This window comes from Pseudopodoces humilis, chromosome 3 (assembly GCF_049639895.1).
Source record: "Pseudopodoces humilis isolate 2021_Gansu_Grassland_sample_001 chromosome 3, ASM4963989v1, whole genome shotgun sequence".
Lineage (NCBI taxonomy): Eukaryota > Metazoa > Chordata > Aves > Passeriformes > Paridae > Pseudopodoces > Pseudopodoces humilis.
In genome coordinates, this window is record NC_142202.1 from 43,139,002 (window position 1) to 43,160,266 (window position 21,265).

Genomic DNA, 21,265 nt, shown 5'->3' on the forward strand with positions numbered 1-21,265 from the left:
GAAGTTAAGTCTCATTCAGCTACATCACTTAAAATATATTCTGATAGCACTTTGTGCACACCAAATTTCCAGGGCCAGCCACATGACATCAGCAGGCACACTGATGCACAACACACAAAAAAGCATGGTTACCTATTTTTAGATTGTTATGTATTATCAGTGAATTTGTTCACTTGTGTGAGATCTACTGAGTAAACTTTCAACAACAACTGGACTCGATGTTAAGGGGTCTTTTTCAGCCTTAATGATGCTGTGACACACTACCTTAAAAATAAAGCATGCATATCACTCAAACGTCAAGGCTGGGTACTTCGCACCAGCAGAGGCTGGGAAGGAAGAAACTAAGGATTAAGGGAGAGCAAGAGGTGTTTGCTTTTTGTTTTTATTTTTTAACCAAACCTTAGTGTATTATCTGAAAAAGTAAGTGGCTGAGAAATTTGCTATTTAAAGAATGTCGCTCACCATCTCTGCCATTCTCTCCTCAAAACAATATATACTGAGTAGCCTAGAATTTCTTTCCTATAGAAGACAAACCATACACAATCATTTTGCTAACTACTAGGAGGGAGATTTGCTTTTTACTTAAAGCTGCAATTTTGTTTCTGTTTTAGGGAACAAAATAGCCACATCGCCGAAATTTAGCTTGTAGAAAAGGTATCTTTATATAAATTTGAACGTTGCGCAACTGCATGGGAACAGGATTGTGTGTTTAGTACTACAGTTAGCCAGATACTTGGAAACACTTGTGCACTGCAAGTTCCTTAAGTTTAGCAAATGTTCATGTAGATGCAGTAAAATGTCCAAATCTAGGTCTCAGGTATCACCTCAGAAGTATTTGCTGTTATAAACAGTATGCTGAGGAGAATGATTTTAAAACAGGTTTTAAGGCTATTTTCAAGGGCACATGTATGATTCAGCATGCCCACAGAACTCCAAACTTCACACCAGATACTATAGCGCTCACTCCTACTATTAAAGTCCAGACTATTCTTTGAAATTATATATATATTAGAGAAAAAGAACTATGCACTGAAATGCTCATAGACATTTATTTAGGGACAGATTTAATTTATATTAGCACTGCAGAGAAGTCTGACTAAGGTTTAAAGACAAACAGCAATGAGCAGCCTGTAATATACTTTCAAGCCACCTATAATTTAAATGCAAGAAATGCTGACTCTGCCCATACTACTTTCTATGAGCTTTCACACATAAAGTCTCTCCATCCAAGCTTTTCTTTACAATCCCACCACAGTCCTTTAAGAGGGACTCTTTCCCAGCTGGCATAAACAACACTTAGGGATTTTGTTGTTTTAACCAGATCACCCAGAGTATGCATTTCAAATGCATGCAGGCATTAAACAAATTACTGGTATTCTGTCTATCCCCAGCTTCCACCAGTCCTTTGGCAAAGCCTTGAGGAACAGCTGAGGCCATGCAGCACTACAGGCTGATATAAACACCATTCCAGGAGCAGGACTGTTGGCGTGCCAAGTTGGAAAAGTGACTCCCAAACCCACCCCCCCTCTGTATGTCCCGGCAGAGCCAGCCATGTCATTTCAGGTTAAGGAGGCATTCTGCTGCAATGGGGAGGCTGCACTGCCTCAGTGGAACTCCTGGAGGAGAGTGGTTCAGGAATGCAATGTATTTGCTCTAGGAGCATGCAGCCTTGTGAGCACGAGAAAGATCTGAACGTACCCAACACTGACTCCAGGGAGGAAAAAACACCTGAGGAAACTGTTTGTGCCTGTCTGGCTGATATAAAAGCCCCCCTGTCTTCTGAAATGCCAATTCAGCTGACCATACAGTGAGTTTATGTTCACGGCAAGAACAAGATCATCTCTAGGTTAGGACCTCCTGCAGCGCTCCTTGGTGCTGCTTCAACAGGCTTCTTCCCAGTCTCCCCATCAGTCACCACTGGCCCAGGAGACCACAGTGATGGAAAAACACATCACTGTCATGGCCTTGGAAAAAATAGAACATGCTGCATTATCAACTATAAATTGGTTAAAATTGACCCATTTGGTTTGTTCCAAGTCTGTTTATACTTGGCATTAGGAAGCTTCTATGAAAAAATCAATCCAAACAACAAAGTTACCTCTTTTCATCTTTGCCACTATTTCAAAAACAAAAATAGTACTTTATATATATAACAAATTATTCACCCCTCCTAAAAGGCAAGTAGGCTTCTCCATAGATTAGTCCTTTCCTGTGAACAGGAAAGTTAATGTTATGTGACAAGGCTCCTGTCAATCAAATTGGTTATGACTGTCTATAACTCAACAAGTATTGTGGTCAGAAGTCACAGGCTAACCTCAAACTCCAAATTTCCCACTCTAAAAATCAGGTGACGGAATCCAAACTCCACACAAAGTGGTGATATAAGCAAAAAAGCCATGGTGTACAAAACCTGACAGGAACAAAAAAGCTTTTCTTTAACAACTTGTCACTGAGACTTTTCCCCCCTCTCCTCCAAGGCATATAGAAGAGCACAGAACCAGGACCCTGCCTCTCAGATGTTCACACAGAAAGTCAAAAATTTCAACGTCAGCTGTGTTAGCATGCAGCCAGCACTTACAAACTCTTAAGCCTTCTTAAAAGCACTGTATTTAGTAAGAAAGAGAAGCACACTATTCTACACCCCATCTAGAAATAATGGATTTCAAGACGGGATATGCACATCTTCCTTTTTCGTGTTTCTTCATAAAGGTTTATCTGTATGTCCCTAAAAATCCAACCAGCAGAAACTTTCCTGGCAAACCAAAGGACAGCTAGGGCTTTGCAATCTACAGTACTCACTGGGGAGAGATTGCAAGGATTAGCAATAGTAGCCCAGATCAGGTGTCACGTCAGACCAAGATGACTGTTCCACAGCACATATTTATGCAACCTACATTCAAGATCTGTAGAGCTTAAGTAAAGCCTGTTCCCAGCTTAATACTGTGCCAACTAAAGAAAAAAAGAAAAAAAAAAGAGGTAAGAGCATAATTGATGACAAAGTGTTGGTTCAGTCCACAAATAACCCAAAACAACTTGTACCCAAGGTATGAACTCATCAACTCCAGCAACAGCAGTGGAAATTACAGTGAATTACAGTGGAATGTACAGTGAAATGAAAGGAAGATGAAGAAAGCAGACACCAGAAGGAATGGCAACACTGACAAGTCTGCATTATTGAAAGAGGGAAAGTCATACCGAGTATCACAAGAGCTAATGAAGAAGCAGAACAGCAGCAAATTCTAAAAATCTCAGATTCCAGATTTCTATACAGTCAACTTCCCCTTCAAGTCAGCAAGAAATCACTTCATATTTCAGGATTGGCAGAAATAGTCTTTCAGGCAGAGAGTGTATTTTTTTAATAAAATTTCTACATGATTATTGAAAATAAACAACAGATCTCCTAAAATACCTATCTAGTATTGCACACTAACACTGGATAGCAGTTTCTAAATAGGAGACTGCACTTCAAGAAATTATCTGGGGGCAGCCAATTGAGTTACTAATTTCTACTGTGTGTAATAAATGGCCCCGTAGCTTTATATTAAAGACACTACTGATCCCAAAACTTTTTTTGTATCCTCTTGCAGTCACACCTGTTCAGAGAAGAGCAATCAAGAGGAAAGCTGATTTTCAAGCCAGGGAAAGGCTACAGGGAAGAACAGGGAGGAAGGGGAGGAATGGACAAGGACCTATGGACAGTGGATGCACTTGCCAACCCTGTGCTGCAGTAACAAAGGGAGCAAGTCCCACAGCAGGGGTTTTAATTGTGACTGCCCTGCTATTTAATAACCCCATGAAATCGAGCTGCAAGCACTAATGAGTAAGATACCTCATCAGGCCTCAATTGTAATTATTTTTGGGTGTCTTCTGGCCCCTTAATGAACCACACCAGAAAACATCTTGGACATCAAAGGTTACTCTCAGCACAGATTTGCAAGCAAAGATAAAAAAAAGCTGCTGTTCCACACACAGCACTGTGCTCATATCCACCCATTGTGTACAGAAGGCTGCTCACATCATCTCTGCTCCAGGTAATATGTTCTCATGGAGTGGCCTTGCAAAAAGCTGCTTATTTCTCTGAATGCCAGCTCTGCCCTCAAGCCTATTGATCAACTTATCCTCCCACTTTGTGCACATAGAAATAAGTAAAAAGACCAATATATTTTATTTCCAGAATCAATACAAACAATGTGATATAGCTACCACAAAAACTGAGATACTCCAGAAAACAAGAATTTACCTCCTCTGTAAAGACAATCCTTAATTAAGGGTTCCCAAACCAAGATAACCATTCCTTAAAAATGAAGGCTGGATGATAAAAAAAACTGTAACATTTTTCAAAGGAAAAAAAATCTCAAGGGGACTCCATCTTCCCATTGCTGGCAAATTCTGTTCCCTGCTGAGCCCCTGAAGAATTCCATTACTCCCTCCAGAAAGCTGTTCCCAAAGAGAAGGGGTGGGTGGGAGGGAGGAAGGCGGGGTGGAGGGGTGCATTGGAATTTTTGCTCTTCAAAGGAAAGTTTTCTCTGGGGTCTTAATATGGAGCTATTCTAAGTTGAATTGCAGAACTCTAAGTCTCAATGGTGAGGAAACATCACTTATTACTAGCTTTGTCTTTCAGTGGGTGTGTTCCTTCAAAGTAGCAGGATGTGACTGTAGAAAAAGACACAGCAAAAACTGGAAATCTGCAAAATTCAAGTTGCTATATGAGACAACTAAACTGAAAATAAAGCTAGTTAATAGTATTTTCATCTACATTTCACATCCTGCAGTGGAACATTATTTTCTGTGTTTACAAGGTCCTTTATAAAGCTATAGGACTAAACAGGTAAAAATAATGTATGTTTATCTTATTACCTCTTACAATATAATTTTGGCATAGCCTTGGCTCATGAGTGAGACAACTCCCATTTTCTATTTTCACTAAGGAAAATGACAAAGTCAGGACTCCAGTATAGGAACTCCTGTGTTGTTCTTGAGTCTGTGCCAAGTGTTAAGAGGCCTTCAAGAGTCATTACATGTCATTTTATCCAAGCTATAGTGGAGAATTAATACAAATTTACTCAACCCATTAATTTTAATGCAAACATTAAACATTTTTGATATAAAGCACCTGAACCATGGATCTTACTTACTTCCAAGGCATTTTGTAATAATGGAACAGGGAAAGGCAAGACCAATAAAATAGTAAATTCCAGTTGCAATTTCCCTACAGCAAACTAACCTCCTTTTAGTGAAAAATGAGGTGCTACCAGCAGGATTCCCAGAGGACCTGTACTATTTCTGTATGACCTGGGAAAAGGGGTTGAAGGAGCAGAGTGATGGTGTTTACCTGCAATACCTAAATATGCTGCAGTCTCTCCCAGCCCTGGCTGAAGAAAGGCACACAGAGGGGTGTAAAACAATACCACAACTGCCTAAACAGCAAAATGGGAGGTGAAATTCAGGAAAGAGTAAGTGCAAAGAAATACCCCTTAGGGGAAAAAAAAACCGCTTTCTTATAGTGTTGTCTTCTAAATTGGCTATTATCACTTTAGAAAAAATAAATAAATTAGTAAATACAGGCTGTTCTCCCAAGAACTTAATCTCAGCACAGCAGAGGAAGCAACTAAAGTGTCATAAATCACTAAACAAGGAAAGGCAACACAGAATACATCACCCTGCCAGCATACAAAATCAGGATATATTTGTACATTACAATACTGCGCTTCTGTTTGCCTTACCTTGATCAGCAGAAGCAGAAAAGCTGCATAGAAGTGCAGCAGGAATAACTAGAATCACAAAATAGTATCTGTTGGATAAACAGTAAAAAGACTACAATTCTTCAATTTAGGAGGGAAAGTGTCAGCTGAAAAAAATGCATGCAAGCAAATGCCAGACATTTTTTAGAAATATGACAAGGAAAACTACTGGGAAGTGAGTTTTCACAATACAGTTTAGGAGACACTGAAATCACCATCAGAGGGTTTTAAACAAAAGGAAGTTCCTTTTCCATCTAATCAAACTGCAGGACTCGCTGTTACAGGATGTTGCAGAGGCCAAAAGTACAAATGGCTTTTAAAACAAGATTACATAAATTAATGGCAAATGTGTCCATCCATCCGCACGTATTACATGCAGTGGTCTAGATACAACCTCTGTCCCAGAGCTCCTGGATTGCCAGAAGTAGATGGTATAGGAGAACATCATTTTATATACACTTTGAAGCTTTATATACAAAATAATTATTGATTATTTACAACTACGTAATAGTATAAACACAGATGACAAACACTTGTGTGAATCAGACATTTGATAAGGAAGAACTCCTACTGAGCAAACACGAGAAGGCAGTTGGCTAAGAACCTAAACCAAATTAGCCAGAGTGCAAAAAGTGTAAGCTTTGAGCAGAGTGGGTCTTCAGTATCAGAACAGTAAGAACAAATGGTTTCAAATTTTAGGGTTTTTTTAATACTAAGACCGGATACTCTTCAAAACACTTGGCTTTAACCTACAATCCATGGCCTAGCATCTAGTTCATCCAGAAGGTCACTTCAGATGAACACAACTCCATCTGGCTTCAATTTACCACTAGATATATGGTAGGGATGGCCAAGCTGACATCTCCCGAGAGGCACATGGCTCTTATCTCTCTCACACAGTCCTTGCGGAGGACAGGCCATTGACAGGGTGCCTGCAACTGCTGCACCTGGCAGAGAGTAGCAACTGAGGCAAGCCTCGTCCTCTGCTCCCCTCCTGGGGCAGCCAGCCTCTTTCAGCACCTGCTCCTTCTCCCTTCCCCTCTCCCGCAACAGAAAAGGAATAGACCACTGCAGAACAAGGTCCCCAGGGGAGCACAGGCAGGATGGAAGTGGGCAGGAGCAGCAAGCTCATGTGGGGAATACAGACAAAAGAAAATGACTAGAAGGTAGATAGAAGAAATAAGGATTTTAAATTGAGAGCTGCAGGTTTTTGATTTATTCAACAGCCTGGCAAAATACATAAGCCTGACTCCTACCAGTTCAAATGTTCCCTCCTCACGCTTATCTTTTTTAATATGGAGCTGGTAAAATTCTTCATAAGTAAAATAAAACTGAAATGTACAACAAATAATATTTGGCCAGACATTTGTTACAAACTTACTACATAAATAAAGTAAAAATATGTGAAATATTAAAAGTAAAGCACTTTTTGGTAGTTTGTGACTTTGAAACAGCATATTTAATTTTTCTCTCTGTCTTGCAAGTAAAGGATAACTATGCCTGCTGCACTATGCCCTTTCAGTTCAGAAGTGGACCCAATATCATATATAAAAAAAATAGTTTTGGAGAAAAAGCATGAATCCCATACAGGTAATTGACTTCAATTTCTTAAACATTTGCTTAAATCAGTCTTGTGAAGTGTACACATGCTTTGTATCAGCAAGCTATGCTAGGAAAGGACTGTGCTATGAGCATATGCACACATGAATGTTAAAAACAGGCAACTTGGGTGAAAAGAGGAAAGAGGCAGCAGCACAGACTTAGTAAAAGTGACTACCTGGATGACCAAAGTTACCTAAGGCAGGAATATTTAAAACAGTTACATTACTGGCATATTTGACTGCAATGATCCTTTAGGGAGCAAATGACCACCAGTAGGAAGATAGACTCCCAGTAACTTCATTCAGACATGCAATAAGCAGGACTTTTACTGACAGTGCCATTGCTGGAAATAATATTTTAACAAATCGCAAAATTTGGCTTGTTTCGTATCTTTTCTATTTCAAACTGCAGTATTTTTTTTTTCCATGGGAGAGCTGAGGTTGGCAGGCACCCCTGGAGATCATGTGGTCCAGCCCACTGCTCAGAGGTGCATCACCCAGAGGAGGCTGGGTGACCAGTGATCAGGTTTTGAGTATCTCCAAGGATGGAGACTCCACAACCTCTGTAGCAACCTGATTCTTGGGTCATCACAATGGAAAAAGCATTTCTTACATTTCAGTGGAATTTCTTGCATCTCAGCGTACCCACTGCCCTGTCACTGAGCACTGCTGCCGAGAGTCTGGCTCCCTCTCCTTCACTCCTCCTATCAAGCATCTGTACACGCTGGTACTGTCCCCTCACACCTTCTCCTCTGCCACAAAAACAGCCCCAGCTCCCTCAGCATCTCCCTGTATGACCTGAAAGAGCAAATCCACCACTATGAACAGAGCTACTGCCTGGCTGACGCGCTGTCATAGAGGGGCTAAAGCACACACAAATGAGGTTAAGCCAAACAGAGGTACAATTCAGCCAGCATCTATTTCACTGGGCATCATCCAGTGTGCCAGCTGAAAAGGAGTCAGTTTAAGATGCCCTTATCAACTGGCCACAGTTTCCTTTCTCACAGCAGTAAGGCTGCATGCCAGCTGCCTGAACAATAATGCAGCAACCACTGAAACTGGAAGGGCCCAACGCCTTCAGCAGAGAACAGACCACACACTGTTCGAACACAGCAGAAGCTGTTGAGGGATCTTGGCATCCATGGCAAGGTTTAGCTGCTTGAACAGATGCTTGAACAGGACAGAGAGCAGCAGCAAGAAAGATATGTTATTAACCAATGATAAACTGCTTTGGAAACCTTACACATACTGCATCCCTGGACTTTTTCACAGTACAGAGCACTTAAACATATGAAGACTGCTGCCTCAAATCTGGGAGAAGTTTTTAATCTATAGCAATTTAAATTCCACATTATTGCAACGGTCAGGCTAAAATATTATTGAAACTTTTTGTTTCATTTGACTAGTAACTTCAAGTCTCTTATAACTATATAACTGCAGCCCTCTAATCTACTCAAGCAGGAAGGTAACAGACCCTGGCATACCAGGAGAGCAGCAAACCACAGCAAGACTATGGCCAGCAGCGAATCTTGCAGCCTCTGTCTCCTCACCAAGAATATCAAGCTATCAATGGAACAAATTGATGAACTGATACTACAAGCTCTTCCTGGAAACAGATTTAAAATATCTTCACATAAAAAGACAAATAAAACAAACCCAGGAAAAATAAACCAAACCAATCAAATACATCTAAGGCCCTAAATCTTCAGCATTTAGTGCATTTTATAACTTTACAGTCAATACAACAATTCCTCCACTCTGCTAGGACCAAAAGGAAAAACTCTCTCACTGCATTCACCTTTGTATCATTTTCAACATCATATTTGTTTTTGTTGAAACAAAGCAAGGCAGTCCAGGCTCTGCTCTCACTCCAGCACACTGAAGTGACACAGCAGCATCTCCTCAAAGCTGTACATAATTTCTACAATGCAGAATGCCTTCATGGTGAAACCATGTGCTCTAAGCTGGCCTGAGACTAAATTAATGTGTAAAATTAACCCTTGGGTATTAAATAACCTTTTTCTTTAGGCCCCATTAGTTACCCTACAGGTATGGACTTCATCTCTTTGTCAGAGGACTAGGCACACAACGTATCGATAACCACCCTACCTCCACACACAACCTCTGCACAGACGTGCAGGCATGCACATTTCTACACGATTCCTATTTATAACACCATATGCTAACAAAAATACTCTCAAGCAGTTTTAAGTTAAATACCAAAGAACAAGAAAGTCTTCAAGTGTAAGCAGCTGTTACGTGCATAAAAGCATTGCTCTATTTTTGACAGGCGCTGCCCTGGAACAAACAGCAGTGGATTTTGACCTGAGGCTTACGACTGCCACTTACCAGCTAATTCTGGCACCAGCCCGCACTGGAAATATGCCTGACCACCCATCATTAAGCAACAACCTTCAGAAGCTCAAAGGCGTTTAAAAGAATTTCATCAGCACCAAATGACTTTCCCAAAAGGCCTCAAAGACTAGCATTAGTCCTCCTTCTGAAGGGTCTAAGTAAGTCACAAATGCAGAAGACAAATGGGTGTCATAAATAATGATTATTTCACTCAGTAGTAACTGCAAAGTCAAGTAACTCTTGTTCCATTCACTAAAAATACTGGTTTCAAAATAGTGTTTTCTTAGTGGAATGTAAAAAACATGCCAATGGATAAAGAACTTGAACTGATATAATCTGAGTATGTTGTCTAAAAAAACACTTGTACAGTCCTTGCATTGTCTGCAGTCACTCCCCCATTGAAAAGTAACAAAACACAGCAGCACGAGAGCCAGGGAGTCCCACGAGTGTCCTACTGAAGAATTCACTAACCAACCCACTCGCAACAGTCCCAGAATTAATTTTTGAACTGAAAAAAAGTGCCGTCTTTGTACAAGAGCTCTCTAAGGAGCCTAAAGAGAAATGATTTAGTCTCCAGACAGGCAAGAAGAAATTTTTGCTTTGTGTAGAGTATCCGTTTCCCTTTTATAACAAGTTTCCTTTCTGCTGCAGGAGAAAGCCTTCATTTAAATTCCAAGTACGCTATGTACATACCTAGAGGTACAAACATACACACTAGCACCCAGTACAGAACAACACAGAAGCAACTAGAAAGACAGCATCTTGCAAAATTCCAATAGCAACCTAACCTGTTCAAGCCAAGAGCCATCAGATATCAACCAAGAACAGGCTAAATCAAACTGAATTACAAATCTAATGAACATGGTAAACACCACAGAAGAGAATAATATGCTGCCAATTTATTTTTTTCAGGAAACAGCTAGCAGCCTATTCAGAAACTAACCACCATCTAGAAAAAAAGGAAAACATCTCTCAACCAACCAGTCAAGGTTACTGATACAACTAACCCAGGGATCTGAGAACTGCCGTTCAGACAGTCCTGTGACTTGGCAGGACATCACTTACAAAGAATTTCAGTCCAAGAGGCCACAGGGAAGGGAAGACAGCTCTTCCTCTCGAGCTGCAGAGCTATGGCGAGAGGAATCCAGCTTGATTCTTAGGCAGTATTAAATGAGCCCATTCTGTGCAGAAGAGACAGCATAGGACATCAAAGTAGCAACATGGTCAAAAAATCATTGATATCACTGACAGGAAGAAATTAATTATCCACAGTGTACTGAAATCACTGATGAGCACAAACCACAATGTTACAGGTTCCTTATCTCCAGAACAGTAACAACTGAAAAACATGAACTCCTGTTACAGTCAAAAATGGCCTGGAAAAGCAAGCAACAAACCAACCCAGAATTTCATACAGCTATCCTAATGCACCAGGCAACAGAGAGGAAATGAGCAGGACATGAAATGTGAAATAGTACTGAAACTGCCCATATCAGACAGAGTCCCTGAAGAACAAGTATTGGAGCTGGCACAAGGGGATGGGGCTGAGCAGGGACCTTCCTTACCAATACCAAACAGTAGCAAGCTGCAGCACACTGTTCATGGCAGATGACGCCAATCCAGCTCTGTCTAGAAACCAAGAAGTCAAGAACATCTTTGATGCTAATGAAATTTTAGAATAATGGATAGGAACAGCCAATAAGCTTAAGAGTAGTTTGGTATTGAAGCTGGGAGTGTGGGGGAAATGAGTTTTCATTTGGAGAAAATACATGTTTCCATGGTACATGTTACATGGGATTACCTGGTAGGTAGACAAGCAAATTTTCTGTAAAAATTGTTGTAAGAAAGATTCTTGGAGGACAGAATAATGTGTTTCTGATAGCATGAACCAAGTCTCACACTGAACACAAAAGAGCAAACAAAGAAAAGCTAAGAATAAAAAAATATGTACCTAGTGAAGATTTCTTACAATGTGTTTGAATTTTCAAGGGCAAATTTTGGGAGAATCAGACTCCAAGTGCTAAACTAAGGCTGTAGTTTGGCAAACACTTTAAACTGGCATAAATTTGCATTGCTGCTGGAAGAAAGTTTCACCATCTGCCAGTCCTCTGTGCCAGCACAAACATCCGAACACTGAACCAGGAGCATTTCTTTCGCCAGTTTATTTTTCAGATGGATCAGTTCCCCAAACCAGTTCACAGGATGGCCACGTAAATACTTGTGCTGGCAAAGAAGAGAGACTACTTCTCCAGCACTGCCAGCCCAAAATGTTCATTGAACTGCAGCCTAACACACAGGGGTGTGGAAAAGCTCTAGCAGTCACAGGTGGTGCTCCCCACCCTTGGACACACTATATTCATATCACACTTCAAAGGTGCAGTCACCACACAGCTGCCCCTCAGAAACCAGCATATCTCTGTAACTTTCTCTACCAGGAGAACCTGTCAGAATCTCAGCAATGTTAGAGTTGGCTGCAAAAAAGAGTCTTTTCTGGATGCTGCTATGCTTCTCAATCAAAAGATCACTTGCAGGAGAAACCCCAGTCAGTCTTCTGATCATCTGCTTCAACTGGGACCCAAAAGGCTTGTACATGAGGAACAACAAATGAAAACTATAGTCATCACATGTCAGGGCTCTACTCCAACAGGGATTTAAGGAGCGTGTGTGGGCAGTTTTGTATCCGTGAATCACCACACAATCCTTCACTGACCAGCACACTCATCTACAAGAGAACATCACCAACAGAAACACTGCTGTCAGGGAAAGGACCAACAGGTAAGGAAGAGCATTGGTCATATTCTGTATCAAGGTCAGGCAACACAAGTGAGTACTGGGAGACTAAGAGAGACCTACCCACACCTTCCCACAACTCAGTGGCAAATTGAAACCCACACATGAGGTCATTCACTAGGAACCAATTAGATCAGTAAGCTTTCTACCAAGAAGTAAATTCAAGGTGTGATAGTGAAACAATCTCCAGGAGGACCAATGTAACTGCACATGACACAAGCAAATTGAAGGGAAACCCCCCACTTTACAGACATTCCTAAGCCCAGATCTCCAGTCACAGCTCTTGGGTCCTTCGATCAGAGCAGGACTTACCTGAGCTGCACACCTGCCCCTGTGCTCACTTTCCTTTCTTCTACCAGAGTTTTGCCATCATCATCACTTTCCAGTATCTGCTTGGTTGCCAAATTCTTATTCTCTACCTCTAACTTTTCCTTTGTCTTACTGCCACACATGCCTACAGTTATATTTTGTAGAGTAAGATATAATGGAAAGAATACCCATAAATCCTACTTTTCCTTGGTAACATTAATCCAACATGTTTGCAGAAAAGCTGCAACACAAGTAAGTGGCAAGAGCAGAGAGCCTCTTCTGTCCAGTTTATACAAAAGCTAACAGCAGGGTATGAGAAATCCACCCACTCTTAGAGAATTATTTTCTAAAGAAGCATTACTAACTTTGAAAGAATCTAATTTAATAGGGCACAGTCAGACTAGTCTGAATCCAGAGTCCTCTAGGTCTTCAGAAAACTCCAGGATCTCCAGAGTAAGAGATGACCAACTGCCAGAAGAAGCAGAAAAGCAAGTTTGCATGATGTGTAACAAAACAAGCAATTTTTTAAGCTACAGGTGGTTGAGTGGGTGGGCCCAGTGTGTTCCACTGGCCTACTAGTAAAGAGAGGAGAGCACTAAAATGCAGCAATTTGAACAGGACTGGTCTACTGACAGGTTTGCAGAAGCAAGAATGAAGGAAAAACTAAAGGGATGCAACAGGGCCTGTCACACTGTCTATTTAATGTCCTTCCAACAACAGGCAGGGAGTAGGGTTTAGGAGAAGATTGGTACTGGGTGTAAGGGTGAACAGAAAGAGGAATAGCTGATGGATCAGTTGTCTGGTTATATGGTGATTATTAGGAACCCAGTCCACAACTGGGAAGTCACAGCATTGCTCCAAGACTAGTAAAGGATGTAAGCTTCAGATCAGCAGAGTCCACAGTATGGGAAAGAGAAAGCTGGCAAAAAAAAATCATAAACCTGCCCCCATCTTTAACCCCTTCTTCATGCTCCATATGGGGAAGGAGGAAAATCCTTCCCACCTGGGTGAGATTTCAGGACAATTTTGGTGAGCAGACTTTTACCTCCTCTAGCTATGTATGAACAGGATAGGCAGGAAACAGAAATACGTGCATGTACAAATGTGGCAACTGATAAGGCAAAGGGAAAAAAAAAAAAAAAAAGAGGATTTATGAAAAGATGAAAGAAGAAAAAACTAGAAAGTAACAGGAAGTAGGAGAAAAAAACTAGAGCTCAAATATGCAACAATGTGCCACCATCTGCTAGCAAAAAGAAGGAAGCATAGTCTGGAAAGAAAGAGAACAAAAGCAAGGAATGCAGAAAGTCAGGACTTCCAAGATGAGTAAATAGTTAGTCACTCTCTTTTACTTGCTGCTGTCTCCACACACCTCCAAGGTACTTGGCTATAGATATATTTCAGGCTGGAGAGTAACTTGCTGACACTCAGGACTAGGTGGAACCACATCAGTTTACGTTTATCAGTTCTAGGTGGCCCAGGAAGTCTAGAGAAACACCAGAGACTTTTAAAATATAAAATCTCAGGTCACAATTAACATTTTACCTTATTTCATGTTCTCTGCCTTAATGGACTGGCCCTGGTGATTGTAAATCAGTTTGAATTAGATCCTATTAACACAAGATAGCTTTTTTCCTGACAAGCAGGTTTACAAGCTGAGAGATTCAGGGTATATATACCTCAGACCCATTTCTTCTTGCTTTTTCATACACTGCTTCCAGACAGTTCATAGAAGTGATAGCAAGTTCAATGCCAACACCACCAATGGGTTACAAGTCATATGGTTACAAGTCACTTCAAGTGATCCTCTACGTATCATCTGCTTCTGTTGGTTAAATTCTGAGGTAAATCTCTGAGAGTGAATGACAATTTTCATTCTGCTTTTGCTGGAATTTTAGAGAACTGAGCTTTTCTGCACACTAAAAGCACTGACTTTTGTGGGGAAATAAGCAAGGGAAAGTGAGAAAACAAAGTAATGCATTTCTGTGCCACCAAGGAGTAAAGTATTGTGCTTTTACTGATCTGATCCCTGCACCTGTTCTGATCTCCTAAAAAGAGGGATTTCAGCAGTGACTGAAAACTAAGTGGGAACATAAAATGTCCAGGAATTACAGGAGTGATTCAAAATTACAACCCCAAAAGCCCTGGCACCTATTCTTTAGAGAAGCATACCACTACACATAAAAATATAAGCAGTATTCCTTTCTGCTGCATAAAATTGAAATCCAGCAAAGCCACTGATAGTTTTAGAGTGCAAGTTTGAAGCCTTGAAGAGATTTAAGACTGTCTGAAAGATAAATTGGCTTAGAAAAGTCCTGCAGGGATCTATGAGGACTGTAGACCATATTCCCATTGAAAAGTTGTAGCACAGTACTGGTTCAACTGAAGAAATGCAAAGACAGCATTACAAAAAAAAATAAAAAATCCCACTCTCTTTTCTTTATCATGGGAGTTTCCCGTGCCCTCAAACAAATCCAGGGCTGTTTCTTGCCATCCAGTTTCTCCCTTCCTCCCTCCTGCAGCTTCCTACCAGCTGAGATTCTGCAGCTGCAGCAACAACAGTCCATCTGTGACAGGGCAACCACCTCAGCAGGATGACTCTCACCATTTCACTGGCTTCCTTATGCTTTAACAGAGGTAGCAAAGTCTGAAGGGGCTTCACCCCTCTTCCTTTTTTTTTTTAACTGAAAAGATACCGATGAATATTCATTACTAGTTCTCTACCAAGGGCATGAATTTTATTTATAGGGCTGGAAAGGAATCGCTAATTAAGCTAATACAATGGGATATTTCGACTCAGTTTTCTGGTCTCAAAATAGAGCTAAGGAGTAAGATTTTTGCGGAAAAGTGACTTCATGAGACTAAAATAAAAACTGCCCGAAGCTGCTGTCCTCCATGGCTGTGACTCCACTGCCTGCCACAACAGCATTTGCCAGAGTGCCACACTAACTCACGGGTTTATTGTGCCAGCGGGGCACTTGCTCACTGATGTGGGTCTCCTGACTATATTTTTAAGTCCTGCATCTGGCAGGCCACACCTGAGCCAAGGCTTACCAAAACGTGGCCCATTCATGAGAGCCTACAAACGCTATGCACAAGTGGTTCTACGCTCTCCAGCCAGTGTCGCTGCCGGGACACTTCGCAGCCAGCCCCTTGCTTCCCGAAGCCCGTCAGAGCTCTGCTACCCGGGCTTTTTTCGGGAGACCACGAAAGAACTCGCATTTCAATACTCATCACCTAGAGGATAAGCTTCCAGATCAAGGTCTTTTTAACAAAACGCAGGGATATTAACAAGATCACCTTTTTTTTTTCCTGCTAACAAACCCTTTCGCACCTTCTCGGCACAGAGCAATCCCCAAGCTGCCCACGGGACAGCAACCCGCCCGTCCAGGCTGCGGCCCAGGCTCGCTGGGGCTGGGGGTCCCGCAGCAGCCAGGTGTGTGACTCAGAATTGTTAGGGCTGGGAAGGACCTCTGGAGATCATCCAGTCCAACGCTCCTGCCCAGCCAGGATCACCTCGAGCAGGTTACACAGGAAGGAGTCCAGGTGGGTTTTGAACGTTTCCAGATCGAGACTCCACGACTTCCCTGGGCAGCCTGTTCCAGTGCTCTGCCAACCCTCAACGTGCACCTTGTTGAGGTGGAACTTCTTGTGTTTTGGTTTATGGCCACTGCTACTCGTCCTGTCACTGGACAACACTGAAGAGTCTGGCACCGTCTTTTTAACTTTAACCTTTGAGATATTTACATACATTAACGATATCCCTTCTATCCTCTTTTCACTTGCCTAAAAGGGCTCAGCTCCCGCAGTCTCTATTAATGACAGAGATGCTCCAAACCCCTAATCATCTTTGGGACCCTCTAGAGAAAGACAGGAGCTTCTTCCTCGTACTGAGGAGCCCAGAACTGGACGCGTCTCTCAAGTACGAGTCGGATCCGGGGAGCAGAGCGGAAGCACCCTCACAGCACAGCCCCGCACAGGCACCCGTACGGACGGACAGACAGCCAGCCGGACGGACGTGCGCACACGCACGCAGCCCCGCAGACAGCCGCACACGTGCGCGCACACACGCCCGCACCCGGGGAAGCGCAGGCTCCGCCGCCCCGCTCCGGCCCCCCCGCCGCAACCCCCTCCGGCTGCGGGAGCAGGGGGAGGGCGGGCACCGGGGGTCCCAGCTCCCTCACTCACTCCCTCCCAGCTCACTCACTTTCGTCCTGCCGTTGATTTTGTAGTTGCCCAGCTTTCCGTTGCAGTGCCGGATGAGATCGTCCATGCTGTTCATGAGGAGCCGGATGGTCTGGCAGCCCGGCTCCTTGCCCTCCACCCAGGTGATCTTGTCGCCGCGGATGTCCTTGGAGGAGTCGCTCTTCTGGCTGACGAGCTGCCCGTCGGTGAAGCGGCCGGTGTGGTGGAGGGCCCGCACCTCCTCGGCCACCAGCCCGCCCAGCTCCTTGCCGAGGAAGTCGTCCACCACGCAGATGCCGTGCTTGTTCATGCAGGGCACGATGTACTCCAGCGCCAGCCGCTGCGGCACCAGCGACTTGGTCTGCCCGTTGGGGCGCAGCGCGGCCCCGCCGGGCCCCGCCTGCACGCCGCCGGGGTACAGGTTCGACTTGTCCCGGTACAGCAGCACTGCCTCCCCGGAGGGGGACGGGGACTGGGCCGCAGCCGGGGCCTCCGCCTCACCACCGGCAGCTGCTGCGGCGGCGGCGACGCGATTGTTGGTCAGCGGGGCGGCCTCGGGGGGGGCCTCCGGGGACGGCGGCGCTGCGCCCTTCCCGACCCCCGCCCGGCTGCCGCCGCCCGCCGCGGCCCCGCCGTGGGCGCGGGGCAGCGGGGGGTGCCCGCCGCGGGGCTCGGTAGCGCCCCCTGCCGCGCCAGCCGCCGCAGCGCCTCCGCCGCGGCAGATGAGCTTGTGCTTCTTCCAGTCCTGGCGCTGGTGCTCCTTGCTGCAGTAGAAGGAGCTGCGGCAGCGCCCGCACCGCAGCAGGTTCTCCATCTTCCCGCACAGCTCGCAGTACTGCCGGTCCCGCTCGCTGCTGCTACTGCTGCCGCTGGTGCCGCCGCTGCTCTCGCCCTGGCCGCCCTGACCGGCGCCTCCGCCGCTGTCATTCGCCATGGCGCTGGTGGTGCCGCCGCAGCCCCGCTCCGCCGGCTTGTGTTATGTAAGGAGACGGGCGGGAGCGGCGCTAACGCGGGCCCCCGCCCGGCCGCGCGGGGAGGGAGCGCTCACTGCATCATGGCCGCCCAGCTCCGGCTCCGCCGCGGCCCCCGCCTCCCGCCGCCTCCGCCGGCCCGCGGCCTCCTCTGGCGCGGCCCGGGCGCAGGGGCCCGCGCAGCCCTCCCTGTGCCGCTAACGCTGCTTTAGCGCCGCCTCATCGCCGCCCCGCCGGTGGCGGAACGGCCGAGGGGGGGCGGGGTGGCGCGGTACGGGGCTGCCTTCCGCTCCCCGCCGGCCTCTCTGCCCAGTGCAGCACGGGCCGACGCGGCCGCCGCCTCTGCCCACCGCGCCTCCGCCGCTGTGCCGGGGCGAGGAGGAGGAGGCGCCACTCCAGCGGCCCGCTGTGCACGTACGCCACTTCCAGCCCGCCAGCGCCGCCGGCGCGTCAGGCGGGCGTGGCCAGGCGGGGGGGGCGGGGCCGGGGCCGGCCGCGTCCTCCATGCCGCGGCGTGAGGGGCTGAGAGGCACCGTCGCGGCCGTGGGGGACACGGAGCGCACGGACAGGCTTCGAGCCGGGCCGGAGCGGCCACTCTGCTCTCGTGGGAATAGCGCCTTTCACCCCTACGAGGAGCGCGGCCTTCCCTGCAGGGACAGTGGGGAAATTGCTGGGGGTTGTCACCGGTCTGGGCTGCCGGGGCCAGCCCGTCGTTGCTGGTCAGGTTGTTAATCTGAGGCTGCCCGTGACCCCAGTAGCGAGCTGCCCCGCCGGGATGTGGGCCTGCCGCGGCTGAGGCCGGGGTACCGAGGAGCGGCGGGTGACGTGGAAGCTGGGCTTGAATGTGAATGAACTGTGGCTTGAATGACAGGCAGGGCGGCGACGGCGGCACCCGGCTACAGTGAAGGGCCAGGTTTTGTCACTCCCGTAGGCCTCAGAATGCTCCCGCCGGATAGCTGGTAGGGCAAGACAGACATGTGCTGTCCCCTTCATAAATAGCACGTGGCTTGTGTCCCGCCTAAGGGGGTGGTAATGAAGGCCGGAGCTAGGCTGATTAAGAAAAGAAAAAGCAAAAAGCAAGAGCCCGTTGATGTAGCTACTAAAACAAGGTGAGGCTAGGAGTTGTAGCCTGTGCTGTGATGAACACGGCAAAGTCCCTGACAGGAAAAAGGAAGCTTGTTTGGCAGAGTGGTGCTGGTGGAGGGACAAAGGTCTCAGCTCAGTCACGTCGGTTGTCAGAAGCCACATGGAGATCTGGACTCTTCTGGGATGATGTTTAAGCTTCCACTGATCCGATTAAGTGTGGCTTTGCTTGCTTGTGGTATAGTTTAGGAAAGCGGAGTGTATTCTGCAGCTTCCTGCAGTACATCCCAACACAGTGGTCAGTGCTTCAGAGCCATGTGGTGAGGCAAGTCGATGATTCTGCCTGGGCTGGGAGTGCTCCCACCGATCTACCCAGAGAACCGTTTGGTGAACAGACACCAAGTATCCGCTCCGTGGGCTGGGCTGTGTGGGACACGATGCATACATACTGTCGCTCTGCACTGCCTGTAAGTTATGCAAATCCATTCTAAAGCCCAAGAGGTGTAAAATGCATGAGACAATGTACAGGTTTTGATTCATTTGAAATGAATCCTCTTGTTGATAAGCCAGAGGCTGCCGTAGGACTTCAGGTGACTTTGGATAAGTGGTTTGTTCTCTGCCACAGCAGAAGAGCAATACTAATGCTTTTGCTTCTCCCGGGCTTTTGTGAGGTTTAACACTGTGATATACTTGTATTATAGTGAGATGACTTTATGTATGCAATTAAAATGGTTTAGTTCTCATCTCTCCTTTAGAACTGGGTTTAAGATTGATTGGCACAGTAATAGGACTTGGAGGAATGTTAAGCACTGAGTGTACTATATGAAGGATGAAGAAGAAACAAAGTGTACCAAGGCTACAAGTGCCTTGTGGTACATACATGAAAAATGAGAAGGAAAACTAGGGTGAATTATTAGAAAGGTAAAAGGAGTACTGAGGGTACAAGGTCATGAAAGTCCAGTGGATAAAATTTCAAGGTGAGTATGACTAGTGAGTTCCAAAGGTGAATTAACAACAACCACTGAAGGAAAAAAAAAGGTGGCAAATGAAGTGGAAAAGATGGAAACTAAAAACAAAATTAGAGATTACTGGTAAGGGCAGAAGGAACTGGATTAAAACAAAGTTTTAAATCCAGAGCATGAAGTGGACAGGTTTTTAATGTAGGTTTAATGAGAGTTTTTCCTTCAACTATGGGTATATAAGGTATATCAAAAATACTAGGCTTAGGCATTCCTCTAGCGTACTTTAAGATGAGATTAATTCAGCTGATTTCCTTGGACTTGCAACATTGTTAAACTGGGCTAAATGAGAAAAGAGTCAAGGCTGTTATTTTCAAAAACTTGAGAAATGCAAACAATGGTATTCTGCCAGATAGAAACTGAAGAGTTAAAAATATTTGCATTTGTTGTGTACTCATTCAGCAAACACAATGGAGATGAAAGTCACAGACTTGAAACTCAGTCATCCAACCATGAAACAACTAAGAAAAAGACCAAGGCACAAATATGGTGCCTGGCTAAATCTAAAGATAGTTATTAATTTACAGGCTAATGTGGCTTCAAAAGTCTTTTGTTCTTTCCCTCTCTTTTCCACATGTCTTTTGGGATGCAATTAAAGGTCTTAGTTTTCACATTTGCTAATGTGCTAAGCGACTTCAGGTTGTCTTGACATCACACTGTTTCACAGCATGGTCAACAGAAATACCAAGTTTACAAAACCCATCTTTGGGTGTATGAAGCATTGGCCGTATTATTGCAGCACTATGCCAGTGACACAAAACTTAATGAAGGTTGTTTTACAGTGACAAAGCTGTGTTGAGGAGCAGTGGTGGTAAGGGAACTCGGGAAGACAATGAGTATTTGTATTACAATAGTGTCTGCAACAAGCTAGAAATGTTTTCCAAGCATGTTAGACTCTATTCATTGCCAAAGAGCTTATTCCTTAAAACAAGCTTGTTCCTTAAAAGACCAAAGCACAACAAAAAGCAACAAAAGTATACAAAAAAGGTATACAAAGTAAAATGATAAATATGATGGTTGCCAGAACAGAGGAGGAAGGGACTTCCTTCTCTTTCTTTTCAGCTGGTTACTCTGCACTTGGTCCCTAAAGTGGCCTTTCTAAGACAGCTAATTTCTTGTCTGTGTCAGTGAATGTTGGAAAAGAGCTTTTACGGGTGAATAGGTAATGCTTTGCAGAGAATGCAGTGAAAAGTCTTTAAAATGAAATCGCAGCC

At 44.8% G+C, this 21,265-nt stretch overlaps 1 protein-coding gene across 2 annotated transcripts in view; it reads right to left on the reverse strand.

Moving 5' to 3' along the window:
• Positions 1-18,349, reverse strand: part of EGLN1 (egl-9 family hypoxia inducible factor 1) — a 39,354-nt gene extending 21,005 nt beyond the window's left edge. Inside the window, exon 1 of one of the 2 annotated variants that reach the window (XM_088052433.1) lies at positions 17,001-18,349. In XM_088052433.1, the coding sequence (XP_087908559.1) occupies positions 17,001-17,912 (912 nt within the window). In that variant the 5' untranslated portion in view covers positions 17,913-18,349. The remainder of the gene's footprint in view (positions 1-17,000) is intronic. The other variant, XM_005518541.3, reaches the window with a different exon arrangement.
• Positions 18,350-21,265: the final 2,916 nt, after the last annotated feature.